Source organism: Pseudophryne corroboree, chromosome 4 (assembly GCF_028390025.1).
Source record: "Pseudophryne corroboree isolate aPseCor3 chromosome 4, aPseCor3.hap2, whole genome shotgun sequence".
NCBI classification, from domain to species: domain Eukaryota; kingdom Metazoa; phylum Chordata; class Amphibia; order Anura; family Myobatrachidae; genus Pseudophryne; species Pseudophryne corroboree.
Window position 1 is genome coordinate 725,657,352 of NC_086447.1, and position 15,099 is coordinate 725,672,450.

The 15,099-nt window shown below is 46.6% G+C and overlaps 1 protein-coding gene across 1 annotated transcript in view; it reads right to left on the bottom strand.

The window, feature by feature from the left end:
* MTR (5-methyltetrahydrofolate-homocysteine methyltransferase) overlaps positions 1-15,099 on the bottom strand; it is a 224,570-nt gene that overhangs the window by 151,445 nt on the left and 58,026 nt on the right. Inside the window, exon 16 of the mRNA XM_063918059.1 lies at positions 639-818. Coding sequence (XP_063774129.1) covers positions 639-818 — 180 coding nt within the window. The remainder of the gene's footprint in view (positions 1-638; positions 819-15,099) is intronic.

The window sequence follows — 15,099 nt, forward strand, 5'->3', positions numbered from 1 at the left end:
CAGACACCAGAATCCTGACAGCCAGTATCCCAAGGAGGTTAGGGTTAGGCTGCAGGGGAGGTTTAGGGTTAGGCTGCAGGGGAGGTTTAGGATTAGGCTGCGGTGGGAGGGCTAGGGTTAGGCTGCGGTAGAAAGAGCTAAGATTAGGCTGCGGGAAGGAAGGGTTAGGGTCAGGCTGTGGTAAGGGGAGGTTAGCGTTAGGCTGCGGGGAGGAAGGGTTAAGGTTAGGGAAAGGGTTAGGGTTAGCTGCCTCCTGCACCCCTGTAGGGATTTCAAACAGTCGGGATGCCGATGTCAGTTTTCTGACTGCCGGCATCCCGACTGCCGATGCCCCGTACCCAACCACTTCAATGTTACACTTATGCTATGTAAATCCAGTCCTCCATAAATGGGAGCCAAGCAATATAGGACTGTTAGGAATGATAGGAATATAAGAAAGATACACGTATTCATGAAAATAAGCAGGTTTTTTTCTGCTTTGCCTAAAAAGTAGCTACAACACTTGTGAAATTGACACTTCTTAATGTTTCCTAGAAAAAGACATTTACATTTTATAAGGACAACACCTGAATTGCAACCTGTAACATAGGATCACTGCCAAATTATGTTATTTGTAAATGTGAGTGTCAGAAACTTACCTTTATCTTTTTTGTAGCTTCGATAAAATACATGGCATACTTGTTATGTTCCTCCATGCCAGTGCCAATTGTTAAGATATTTGGGTCAAAAATTATGTCATTGGGATTAAAATTCAGTTTACTGACCAAGAGGTTATAAGCCCTTGTGCAGATGTTGATCTTTGTCTCTGTATCTGATGCCTATGTAAATAGAAATTCACATTAAATGGTGAATGATATTTTAGGGGAATTTGTTTTTAGAAGCTTACAGTGCACTTGCTTGTCTGAATACTGAGGGAATCCCATTAAGGAGATATTAAACATACTGCAGTAAAAGTGAAGTTGGAAAAGCGGAAAGGATGTAAACACTGTAGGTGAAATGAGACAGTTTTTGCTTATAAATTGGACCACCATATCAGTAGGTCAAAGCCCACGTCTATCAAATTTCACCTATTAAAGTTGTGTAAATGCATCCATCATACAGTTATTATCAGAGATGAGCGGGTTCAGTTCGTCGAGTTCCGAACCCCCCCGAACTTCACGTGTTTTACACGGGTCCGAGGCAGCCTCGGTTCTTCCCACCTTGCTCGGTTAACCCGAACGAGGCAAAAGTCATCATCCCGCTGTCGGATTCTCGCGATATTCGAATTCCATATAAAGAACCGCGCATCGACGCCATTTTCACTCGTGCATTGTAGATTGAGCGGAGAGGACGTGGCTACGTTCTCTGCCTGAAAAGCTCAATATCTGTGCTCAGTGTCAGTGCTGCATTGTGGTGACCACCAGTATATAGTACTACAGTACAGTAGCCCATTGCTGTATCTTGCTGCTCTGTGTCGGTTCCAATATCCTCATCAGTGCTCGCTCAATATCTGTGCACAATGTCAGTGCTGCATTGTGGTGACCAGTATATAGTAGTACAGTACAGTAGCCCATTGCTGTATCTTGCTACTCCGTGTCACTTCTAGTATCCTGAACAGTGCTCAGTGTCACTGGTCAGTGTCAGTGCTGCATTGTGGTGACCATTATATAGTAGTACAGTACAGTAGCCCATTGCTGTTCCCGCTGCCCAGTGTCAGTTCTAGTATCCTTAACAGTGCTCAATATCTGTGCTCGGTGTCAGTGCTGCATTGTGGTGACCAGTATATAGTAGTACAGTACAGTAGCCCATTGCTGTATCTTGCTGCCCCGTGTCACTTCTAGTATCGTGAACAGTGCTCAGTATCACTAGTCAGTGTCATGTCAGAACAAAATGTTTTGGAGGTTGTGGAGGTGTCTTCCTCATAGGAGTCTGTACCAGGTACTCAGGATTGCCTTGAGTGGTTTCATCCCATTAGGATGGAGACAGAATGGCTGGATAGCCTAGCAAATAAGATTCCTCAGAGTTCATTAGGGCATACTCTATTAAGTTACTGGAAAAAAGCTACGAAGAATGCTCTAGATATGGATCAGTCCATTTCATCTAGGACCCCCTCAGTTCCTGATACACAGGTCTTGCAGGCCAACGCAGACATCGATGCCGACACAGAAGTTAGAGGGGGGCACTATGATAAATTGCTGAATTTTAAATTCCAATCTATCAATGCCATTAGGGATGTGTTAGAAATACCTATACAAATAGAGGAAAATTCTTGTATGCTAACTGCAAAATCATTAGTGCCATTCCCGGTTTCGGAAGAGTTGAATACCCTATTTGAAAGATCCTGGTTAAACCCAGAAGAGGTTTTTCACATCCCCAATAAAGTACTTAAAACATATCCCTTTCCTGAGGAGGATAGAAGGAGATGGGAGATTCCTCCCATAATGGACATTTCGGTGTCCAGGCCATCAGGGGTAATTACATTACCTGTACCAGGCTGTGCCCCGTTAACGGAGCCGACTAACCGCAAGCTAGAGACAACTCTAAAATCCATTTACATGGCTACTGGAGCCGCCCTTAGGCCCACTATTGCATGCACTTGGGTAGCTAGGGCTATGTTAAAATGGTCAGACAACTTAATAGAAGACCTTGATACAATCCGTAGGGATGAGGTTGTCTTGATTCTAGGTCACATAAAGGATTCGGCTAAATTCATGGTGAAAGCCATGAGGGACATTGGGCTGATGGATTCCAGAGCATCCTCCATGGCAGTAGCGGCTCGCAGAAGTCTCTGGATCCGCCAAAGGAACGCAGATGGCGAACCCAAGAGGTACCTCCCCTTCGCAGGTGAGACACCGATTGGGGACACTCTGAATACAAATCCTTCCACAGCACCACCTGTGAGAAGACGTAACTCTGCTTCTCTGATGCAGTCCCCTTGGGCTGCCAGATCGAGAAAATTCGGGAGGGCCTACTTCTGCACGAGTCTAGGCCATAGAAAGAGCAGAAAGTCTGCCCCCTCTACAGGTGCACAGGTTCAGAGGTTGGATTCTACTCCCTTAGCATCCTCAGCGTGATGCGGAAGTACTCCCATGTGAGGGTCCTTTGGGGGGGATCTCGTCTACATCACTACAGGGGAGCCTTAGTGATTATTATTATATCCCAGGTAATAAAAATTATTACCCAGGGTAAGAAACTGGATTCAGGAGTTTCCCCCTGGCTGTTTGTTTAACCAGCTCTGCCAATTGTTAGGACAGTGGGTTTGTCCCTGTCATATACAAAAAAAAGTTTTTTTTAAAGTGCCATCATGTCTGACACTTCCGTATATGTCCAGTTGTACTGCCATTTGATATAATTCCCGACATTACTGCCATTTAATTCCAGTGATTTTGTCATTTTCTTACAGTGATTTGGACCAATAATACCATTGATTAGAACAAATAATTCCTGTGATACTGTCTTTTAATTCTAGTGATTGTCATTTTCTTCCAGTGATTTGGACCAATAAATAATACCATTGATTAGAACAAATAATTCCTGTGATATTGAGGTTGTTTGTGTCGCTTAGTTTAGCCATCCAGCGACCTTGCTATTTGGGGACTATTTTTTTAAGTGCCATCCTGTCTGACACTGCAGTGCCCCTCCTAGATGGGCCAGGTGTTTGTGCCGCCCACTTGGGTCGCTTAGCTTAGTCATCCAGCGACCTCTGTGCAAATTTTAGGACTAAAAATAATATTGTGAGGTGTGAGATGTTCAGAATAGACTGGAAATGAGTGGAAATTATGGTTATTGAGGTTAATAATACTATGGGATCAAAATTACCCCCAAATTCTATGATTTAAGCTGTTTTTGAGGGTTTTTTTAAAAAAAACACCCGAATCCAAAATGCACCCGAATCAGACAAAAAATCTTAAGGGAGGTTTTGCCAAAACGCGTCTGAATCCAAAACACGACCGCGGAACCGAATCCAAAACCAAAACACAAAACCTGAAAAATGTCCGGTGCACATCTCTAGTTATTATACAGATAACTTTATTATACATACTTTATATACAGTAGTGTGCAAAAGCTTTAGGCAGGTATGCAAAAACTGCTGCAAAGTAAGAATGCTTTAAAAAATAGATGTGTTAATAGTTTATTTTTATAAATTAACAAAATGCCAAGTGAATGAACAGAAGAAAAATCTAAATCAAAGCAATATTTGGAGTGCCCACCCTTTGCCCTTCTCTCTAAGGCAGGCAACAAATCAAAAAAAATAATAATCTATATCTACATATAAAAAAAAAAAAATCTATCTACCTGTGTATATGTATGTGTGTGTGTGTGTATATATATATATATATATATATATATATATATATATATATATTTTATTATTATTATTATTATTTTTTGATAATAGAATTTTATTTTATTTTTTTCAAACACCGGCCACCAACATTGGACCATTGCGGCTTTCATTTTGAAAGCTGGGACAGCCACCAGGTACACAGGGAGGGCTTGGGGGGTGGGATCATTTACACTTAACGAGCGGCTGCTATTGTCTAGGAGTCCTGCCGTGCTGACCGACCAGCAGTACAGCAAACACTGGGGGAGGATGCAGGGAGGCCCTGTCCCTCTGACAGCGCAGCGGAGGGAAGTTTCTCTTCCCTGCTGCTGCAAACCGTGAGATAAGACACTTGCTGGTATGGTCACATCTGATGCGACCATGCCAGGCAAGTGGTTAAGACACCTGCGGTCAAGCATGGTTATCACTAAAACCTGGACTGTGTTAGGCGCCGGGGTCCGCTTGTCTGCGCGGCCCGGCGCCTAGCAACAAGAGACGCCGTGCGTGTACAGCCGCCGGCTCCCTAGCAACGCTAGACGCCGGGCGCGCTGAGCCGCACGGACCCTAGCAACGGGGACGCCACTGGCGGACCGCGTTCCCCGTTGCTGGGCTTTAGGAAATTTAGATATTCACCTGCTCTCTGGCCGTGCAGCAAGGCAGCTGCACGGCATTTATTCTAATCAGCCTTTAGCAGCTGATTGGAGGACTCCTTGTTAAATACACTCTCAGGGCTTCTCACAGACGCCGGTAATAGCTTCCTGCATGCTGCCTTTGTTTGCTGAGAGTCTGTTTCCAGTCCTGCTGTATCCGGTCATTCCAGTCCTCAGAAGTCCGGTATTCGGGAGTTGTCACCTCATCCCAAGAGGTCGTTTGGTTCCCTGGAGTCCTGACTGATCACCGTTTTATATCCAGTGGTGTTCGTGAGTTGCGGCTCTGCCGTGTGTTGCGGCTCAGCCGCTTTACCTTTTATATTTTGTGTTTGGAGCATTTGCGGAGGGTTCCGCTTCCACAAGTCCTCTCTGGTACTCGGCGGTGCCGGGTAGGAGAATTGGACAAGTGGATATTTTGGTTGTCCTTTTCCCTGGCGGTTTCTCCACACATATTATAGTTTTGAGTTTGCTTAGCCCCTGGCCTGGTTGTTTAGTTAGAGGGCCTCTTGTTATCACCCTGTCTCGGGTTTCCCTTTGTCGCTCATTAAGACCGGGGGGCATCGAAGTTGGGCAGACATAATCCGCCCTTCAAACGCGGCTGCCAAGGGCTCAAGAAACCATAGTCTCGCAGGGGATTTCTGACAACACGGGTGAGACAACAGAGTTAGGGCGCCAGGGGCTATTTTCCTGTCCTGCTCCCTTCCCCAGCATTCTGTTCCAGTGCTCCGGTCCTTGCCATAAGATCTCCTCTGACCAGAGTGCTGGAATCATAACATTATTACCGGCCATACCAAAACTTAAAATTAAACGGGGTTTAATTTTTTCTCATTCAGTTTTGTGAGAGTTTATCGGCCTCATGAATCCAACAGGTTTAGGGCCAAATCCTGGTCAGCTCTTAGTCAGCCAGATTCAAGAACTTACTCAGATGGTTCAGGATCTTTCTCTTCGGGTGAAGTCGCAGGAAGATCTTTTGCGAGCTTCCCCAAGGGTAGTCCCTGAACCAAAGATGCATTTGCCTGACCGTTTTTCTGGTGATAGAAAAGAGTTTTTTAAATTTTAAAGAATCCTGTAAACTTTATTTTCGTTTAAGACCGACTTCCTCGGGTACTGAATCTCAGCGGGTCGGGTTTATTATTTCTTTGCTCCAGGGGGATCCTCAGACCTGGGCATTTGGTTTAAGAGCAGAGGATCCGGCATTGTTGTCAGTTGACGTTTTTTTTTGAGTCTTTAGGGCTCTTGTATGATGACCCTGATAGAGAGGCGTCCGCTGAAAGTCAGTTGCGCGCTCTCAGACAGGGTAGAAATCCTGCGGAGGTTTATTGTACGGAGTTTCGCCGTTTATTGTACAGTCGTTCGGACTGTGGCTGGAATGACCCAGCCCTGCGCAGTCAGTTTCGCCTCGGCTTATCAGAGTCTATAAAAGACAGTCTCCTTCAGTACCCCGCTCCTGAGACGCTCGATAAACTCATGGAGCTTTCTATTAAGATTGATCGTTGTATCAGAGAGCGGAGGGCTGAAAAAAAAGGAGCACCTGTAAGGTCAAGTCCGTGTGTATATTCCATTCCTGAAGACGTAGAGGAGCCCATGCAGATGGGTCTCTCCCGGCTGTCTCCTGAAGAAAGAGCCAGAAGGCAAAATTCTGGTCTTTGTCTGTACTGTGGGGGTAAGGGACATTTTGCTCGTAATTGTCCGAACAAGTCGGGAAACGCTTTGACCAGGTGAATTGTGAGGGGGTTCACCTAGGTCTGCAGCTTATCTCCTCGAATAACTCCCTTTTAGTCCCAGTTAAAGTTTCCTTTGGCAGCCTCAGTTCTTCGGTGTCGGCTTTTGTTGATAGTGGAGCTGCAGGAAACTTTATGGATTTAACTTGGGCTAAGGCCTTAGGCATTCCTCAGTTACCTTTGGGTAGGTGTGTCACCATGCATGGCTTAGATGGGAGTCCGCTGTCTAATGGGATTATTTCTCTCCGTACACCCCCTGTACTACTTAGGAGCTCTACATTCCGAGAAAATCGAGTTCTTTCTTACACATTGCCCAGCAGTTCCAGTTGTTCTGGGTCACCCTTGGCTGGCCTTTCATAATCCCACCATTGATTGGCGGTCGGGGGAGATTTCACATTGGGGTACTTTTTGTGATAAGGAATGTATCACGTTTCCAGTCAGAGTAGCAGCTATCATTCCAGAACTCATTCCGGTGGAATACCAGGAGTTTGCTGATGTTTTCTCCAAAGGCAATGTGGACATTCTGCCTCCCCATCGGCCTTATGATTGTGCTATTGAGTTAATTCCTGGTGCCGCATTGCCAAAGGGAAGATTATATGCATTATCCAGGCCAGAAACTGCGGCTATGAATGATTATGTAAAGGAGAGCCTTGAGAAAGGATTTATTAGACCATCAAAATCTCCTTTAAGTGCAGGCTTCTTCTTTGTGGAGAAAAAGGATGGCTCGCTTAGACCTTGCATTGATTTTAGAGCCCTGAATAAGATCTCAGTTAAAAACACCTATCCTTTGCCGTTGATTTCTGTACTCTTTGATCAGTTACGTTCTGCTGTGATTTTTTCTAAAATTGACCTTAGAGGAGCGTACAACCTCATCCGAATTAAATCTGGAGATGAGTGGAAAACGGCCTTCAGTACTCAGTCGGGTCACTACGAATACCTGGTGATGCCGTTCGGCCTGTCCAGTGCTCCGGCAGTTTTTCAAGACCTCATTAACGATGTGCTCCGTGACTTCCTAGGGAAATTCGTGGTCGTTTACTTAGACGACATCCTGATTTTTTCTGAATCAATGGAACAACATGTTACCCAGGTGCGTCTGGTTCTTCAAAAGTTACGTGAGAATCATTTATATGCCAAGTTGGAGAAGTGTGAGTTTCATGTCACGGAAGTATCTTTTTTAGGGTACATAATTTCCCCTCAGGGATTTTCCATGGAACCAAAGAAACTCCAGGCCATCCTTAGTTGGGCGCAACCCACCAATTTAAAAGCAATTCAGCGCTTTTTAGGGTTTGCGAATTATTATAGGAGGTTCATTCATTCTTTTTCTAACCTGGTTGCTCCCATTGTAGCTCTGACAAAGAAAGGAGCGGATCCTACCAACTGGTCGCGTGAAGCTGAGTTGTCCTTCCGGGCCTTGAAACAAGCCTTTGTCTCGGCTCCAGTCCTCAGACATCCTAATCCGGAATTGCCCTTTGTGGTGGAGGTTGATGCCTCGGAGGTTGGAGTGGGGGCTATCCTTTCTCAAAAGGATCCGGAGTCTCTGGAGTTACATCCTTGTGCCTTTATGTCCAGGAAATTCTCCTCCGCTGAATCCAACTATGACGTTGGTAATCGGGAGTTACTGGCGGTAAAGTGGGCTTTCGAGGAGTGGAGGCATTGGCTGGAGGGAGCAAAACATACTATTTCGGTATTGACTGACCATAAGAACCTGCAATACATTGAATCGGCTAAGCGGCTTAATGCCCGGCAGGCACGTTGGGCATTATTTTTTACGCGTTTCAAATTTATAATCACTTTCAGGCCTGGTTCCAAGAATACTAAGGCTGATGCCCTGTCACGTAGCTTTCTTCCGGTTCACAATAACAATCCTGTTACCCCCATACTTTCATCTTCGGTCATCTGGGCGGGCCTCACACAAGATTTATTTACCCAGTTAAAACAGCTTCAACACCAAGCTCCTAGAATTACTCCTGCTGGTCGTCTTTACGTCCCTGAGTTTTTGAGAGCTACTGTTTTAACGGAATTCCATGATAACAAAGTTTCAGGGCATCCAGGAGTCTCTAAGACATTGGAGTTAGTCTCTCGCTCAGTATGGTGGCCTGGTCTTTCTAAAGACGTCAAGGAATTTGTTTATTCATGTCAGGTTTGTGCACAGCATAAGGTTCCCCGTTCCTTGCCCATCGGGCAACTTATGCCCTTAAATGTTCCTCTCAGGCCGTGGTCTCATATTTCCATGGATTTTGTGGTTGACCTTCCCCTTTCAGCCGGATTCCGAGTCATATGGGTGGTAGTGGACCGTTTTAGTAAAATGGCTCATTTTATTGCTCTTCCCCGATTGCCTTCTGCCCAAGGGTTGCCAGTTTTGTTTCTCCGCCATGTATTCAGGCTTCATGGGTTGCCTACTGATATTGTTTCTGATCGGGGTCCACAATTCATCGCACAATTCTGGAAATGTTTTTGTGCCTCATTGAAGATGAAATTGTCGTTAACATCCGGTTACCAACCACAATCCAACGGGCAAACCGAACGAGTTAACCAATCATTGAAACAATATTTGCGCTTGTATTCAGCCAAACTCCAGAATGATTGGTCCGAGTTTCTTCAGTTGGCTGAATTTGCTTACAATAATTCTTGTCATTCCTCCACTAAAGAGTCTCCATTCTTTTCAGTTTTTGGTTTTCACCCCAGAGCTAATTCTTTTTTTCATCATTCCTCAGTCTCCTCGCTAACCTTAACCTCCCATCTCAGAGCCATTTGGAAAAAGGTGCACCTTGCTCTCAGAAAAGCGGCCTTTCGAGAGAAGAAATTTTCTGACAGGCTCCGACGTCCTTGCACTTTTAAGGTGGGAGATAGGGTGTGGTTGTCGACTCGCAACATCAGGCTTCGACAATCCTCGGCTAGACTGGGACCCAAATTTATTGGGCCATTTCTTATTATTAAAAGAGTCAACCCAGTTGCCTTTCCGTTACGTTTACCAAGATCTCTCAGGATTGGAAATACGTTTCATTGTTCCCTGTTGAAACAATACGTTTCTTCCAGTAGATTTCCTCGGAAGATCTCTCAGGGTAGATCTCCAGTGGATGTACAGGGACAACAGGAGTTCTTGGTAGAGAAGGTTCTCGATTCCAAATTGTCCCGGGGTCGGCTGTATTTTCTAGTTCACTGGAAAGGCTATGGTCCGGAGGAAAGGTCTTGGGTCCTGGAAAAGGATCTTCATGCCCCGAGGCTCAAGAGGGCATTTTTTCGGGAATTTCCTCAGAAACCTGGCTTTAGGGGTTCCTTGACCCCTCCTCAAGGGGGGGGTACTGTTAGGCGCCGGGGTCCGCTTGTCTGCGCGGCCCGGCGCCTAGCACCTAGAGATGCCGTGCGCGTACAGCCGCCGGCTCCCTAGCAACGCTAGACGCCGGGCGCGCTGAGCCGCACGGACCCTAGCAACGGGGACGCCACTGGCGGACCGCGTTCCCCGTTGCTGGGCTTTAGGAAATTTAGATATTCACCTGCTCTCTGGCCGTGCAGCAAGGCAGCTGCACGGCATTTATTCTAATCAGCCTTTAGCAGCTGATTGGAGGACTCCTTGTTAAATACACTCTCAGGGCTTCTCACAGACGCCGGTAATAGCTTCCTGCATGCTGCCTTTGTTTGCTGAGAGTCTGTTTCCAGTCCTGCTGTATCCGGTCATTCCAGTCCTCAGAAGTCCGGTATTCGGGAGTTGTCACCTCATCCCAAGAGGTCGTTTGGTTCCCTGGAGTCCTGACTGATCACCGTTTTATATCCAGTGGTGTTCGTGAGTTGCGGCTCTGCCGTGTGTTGCGGCTCAGCCGCTTTACCTTTTATATTTTGTGTTTGGAGCATTTGCGGAGGGTTCCGCTTCCACAAGTCCTCTCTGGTACTCGGCGGTGCCGGGTAGGAGAATTGGACAAGTGGATATTTTGGTTGTCCTTTTCCCTGGCGGTTTCTCCGCACATATTATAGTTTTGAGTTTGCTTAGCCCCTGGCCTGGTTGTTTAGTTAGAGGGCCTCTTGTTATCACCCTGTCTCGGGTTTCCCTTTGTCTCTCATTAAGACCGGGGGGCATCGAAGTTGGGCAGACATAATCCGCCCTTCAAACGCGGCTGCCAAGGGCTCAAGAAACCATAGTCTCGCAGGGGATTTCTGACAACACGGGTGAGACAACAGAGTTAGGGCGCCAGGGGCTATTTTCCTGTCCTGCTCCCTTCCCCAGCATTCCGTTCCAGTGCTCCGGTCCTTGCCATAAGATCTCCTCTGACCAGAGTGCTGGAATCATAACAGACTGTTAGTGTGCCTTGAGGACCTAGGTTGGGAAAGCCTGTTCTAAGGGGCATATGTATTAATATTTGTGGAACTGGCAAGATTAACACACTGTTTTTCAGCGGATAGTTTAATTTTTAATGAAAATATCCACACCAAGGTACGTAGGGAAACCCAAAGGGACAGTGGTAGTGATAACCACTTTAGGAAAAATTACCGGGACTTGTTTCCAATTAGCTTAATTAGTCTGTAATTACTCCACTCCTGAAGTGATGTCTTCTGCATCCAGCGGTGAGTATGTGTTTGCATGTGTGTATGTGTGTATGAGTGTATGAGTGAGTGTGTACCCTCCCCCCACCCAAAATCAACAGCTGGGAAAACTACATCTCCCAGCAGTCTCCTCCCAAGTGCAAAAATAGAGGGGAGACCACAAGGAGCCGCAGAGACCACTGGAGAGGTGTGCATATTTTTTTTATTTTACCTCGCACCCAGTTGAATTCCCCCTTATGGGCTGATTCCGAGGTGGGAGTAAAGCATAAAAGAGTAAGTAACTGTGCTGCTTGGTAAAACCATGTTGCAATGCAGATGGAGCAGATATAAAATGTGCAGAGAGATATAAAGAGGGGCGTGATCAAACTCAAATCTGAAGTGCGGTTTGAAAAGCTGTCCAGCATTTGTGGGCTACATGTAAAATCAGCCGCTATTTACCCTGTAGGCAAAAAAATAAATGTATCTGCACCCCAGTGACGTGCGGTGGGGTGAGGCAGAGCCTTTCCTGTCATACTATTGTTTAAGCTACAGTTTTGACTGTATAAAGTATATGAAAAAATAAGAATTTACTTACCGATAATTCTATTTCTCGTAGTCCGTAGTGGATGCTGGGAACTCCGTAAGGACCATGGGGAATAGCGGCTCCGCAGGAGACAGGGCACATCTAAAGAAAGCTTTAGGATCACCTGGTGTGCACTGGCTCCTCCCCCTATGACCCTCCTCCAAGCCTCAGTTAGGATACTGTGCCCGGACGAGCGTACACAATAAGGAAGGATTTTGAATCCCGGGTAAGACTCATACCAGCCACACCAATCACACTGTACAACTTGTGATCTGAACCCAGTTAACAGCATGATAATAGAGAAGCCTCTCGAAAAGATGGCTCACTACAACAATAACCCGAATTTTTTGGTAACAATAATTATGTACCAGTATTGCAGACAATCCGCACTTGGGATGGGCGCCCAGCATCCACTACGGACTACGAGAAATAGAATTATCGGTAAGTAAATTCTTATTTTCTCTGACGTCCTAGTGGATGCTGGGAACTCCGTAAGGACCATGGGGATTATACCAAAGCTCCCAAACGGGCGGGAGAGTGCGGATGACTCTGCAGCCCCCAATGAGAGAACTCCCGGTCCTCCTCAGCCAGGGTAACAAATTTGTAGAATTTTACAAACGTATTTGCTCCTGACCAAGTAACTGCTCGGCAAAGTTGTAAAGCCGAGACCCCTCGGGCAGCTGCCCAAGATGAGCCCACCTTCCTTGTGGAGTGGGCATTTACAGATTTTTGGCTGTGGCAGGCCTGCCACAGAATGTGCAAGCTGAATTGTACTACAAATCCAACGAGCAATAGTCTGCTTAAAAGCAGGAGCACCCAGCTAGTTGGGTGCATAGAGGATAAACAGCGAGTCAGATTTCCTGACTCCAGCCGTCCTGGAAACATATATTTTCCGGGTCCTGACAACGTCTAGCAACTTGGAGTCCTCCAAGTCCCTAGTAGCCGCAGGCACCACAATAGGTTTGGTTCAGGTGAACGCTGAAACCACCCTAGGGAGAAACTGAGGACGAGTCCTCAATTCCGCCCTGTCCGAATGGAAAATCAGATAAGGGCTTTTACAGGATAAAGCCACCAATTCTGACACGCGCCTGGCCCAGGCCAGAGCCAACAGCATGACCACTTTTTCTGTGAGATATTTTAACTCCACAGATTTAAGTGTGTCAAACCAATGTGACTTTTGGAACCCAAAAACCACCTGGAGATCCCAAAAGTGCCACTAAAGGCACAAAAGGAGGCTGTATATGCAGTACCCCTTTAACAAATGTCTGAACTTCAGGGACTGAAGCTAGTTCTTTTTTGGAAGAAAATTGACAGAGCCGAAATTTGAACCTTAATGGACCCCAATTTCAGGCCCATAGATACTCCTGTTTGCAGGAAATGTAGGAATCGACCCAGTTGAATTTCCTCCGTCGAGCCTTACTGGCCTCGCACCACGCAACATATTTTCGCCAAATGCGGTGATAATGTTTTGCGGTTACATCCTTCCTGGCTTTGATCAGGATAGGGAAGACTTCATCCGGAACGCCTTTTTCCTTCAGGATCCGGCGTTCAACCGCCATGCCGTCAACGCAGCCGCGGTAAGTCTTGGAACAGACAAGGTCCTTGCTGGAGCAGGACCCTTCTTAGAGGTAGAGGCTACGGATCCTCCGTGAGCATCTCTTGAAGTTCCGGTTACCAATTCCTTCTTGGCCAATCCGGAGCCACTAATATAGTGCTTACTCCTCTCCATCTTATCAATCTCAGTACCTTGGGTATGAGAGGCAGAGGAGGGAACCCATACACTGATTGGTACACCCACGGTGTTACCAGAGCATCTACAGCTATTGCCTGAGGGTCCCTTGACGTGACGCAATACCTGTCGAGTTTTTCCCAACGGTTTATAATCATGTGGAAGACTTCTGGGTGAAGTCCTTACTCTCCCGGGTGGAGGTCGTGCTGAGGAAAACTGCTTCCCAGTTGTCCACTCCCGGAATGAAAACTGCTGACAGTGCTATCACATGGTTTTTCGCCCCGCGAAGAATCCTTGCAGCTTCTGCCATTGCCCTCCTGCTTCTTGTGGCACCCTGTCTGTTTACGTGGGTGACTGCCGTAATGTTGTCCGACTGGATCAACACCGGCTGACCTTGAAGCAGAGGTCTTGCTAAGCTTAGAGCATTGTAAATGGCCCTTAGCTTCAGGACATTTATGTGAAGTGATGTCTCCAGGCTTGACCATAAGCCCTGGATATTCCTTCCCTGTGTGACTGCTCCCCAGCCTCGCAGGCTGGCATCCGTGGCCACCAGGACCCAGTCCCGCATGCCGAATCTGCGGCCCTCTAGAAGATGAGCACTCTGCAACCACCACAGGAGGGATACCCTTGTCCCTGGTGACAGGGTTATCCGCTGAAGCATCTGAAGATGCGACCCGGACCATTTGTCCAGTAGGTTCCACTGGAAAGTCTTGCGTGGAATCTGCCGAATGGGATTGCTTCGTAGGAAGCCACCATTTTTACCCAGAACCCTTGTGCATTGATGCACTGAGACTTGGTTCGGTTTTAGGAGGTTCCTGACTAGCTCGGATAACTCCCTGGCTTTCTCCTCCGGGAGAAACACCTTCTTTCTGGACTGTGTCCAGGATCATCCCTAGGAACAGAAGACAAGTCGTCGGAACCAGCTGCGATTTTGGAATATTAAGAATCCAATCGTAAACTAAAACTTTCACAAAGAGCTCAGGAGAGCCCCTAGTGTGCACCCTTCTCGTCGGGCACAGAAAATCTAACTGAGGCTTGGAGGAGGGTCATAGGGGGAGGAGCCAGTGCACACCAGGTGATCCTAAAGCTTTCTTTAGATGTGCCCTGTCTCCTGCGGAGCCGCTATTCCCCATGGTCCTTACGGAGTTCCCAGCATCCACTAGGACGTCAGAGAAATACAAAGAATATGTTTGAAATATCTTCTTTGTATTATTCTAATAACTTTTATAGCCAAAACTCTGGAGTAAAAAGTCTATGGTAGGTGAGGCAGTGCCTATCTTTCCGCTCATCTCTAAACAAAACTCACCAATTTCCAGGAGTTTATACTGCAGCAACTGTGTGTACTGCCCAGATGTACCCTTTGGCACATATATGGGGGGGTTCCAATTGCCCAGAAATACCCCTCCGCTTGGCTAGCAGCTCAAATTATGTCCACAATAGCAACAGTATATAATATACGATTTCTAGAGCAGCAGCATCAACATGCAGTTTAAGAGACAGAGCTGCTGCACATGCCCAGTGGTAGCAGCTTCTTTTACCAAGTTTGCTCTGTGTATATCTGAGCACTCAGTCAGTGCACTGTGCCAGAGGGTAGCTGC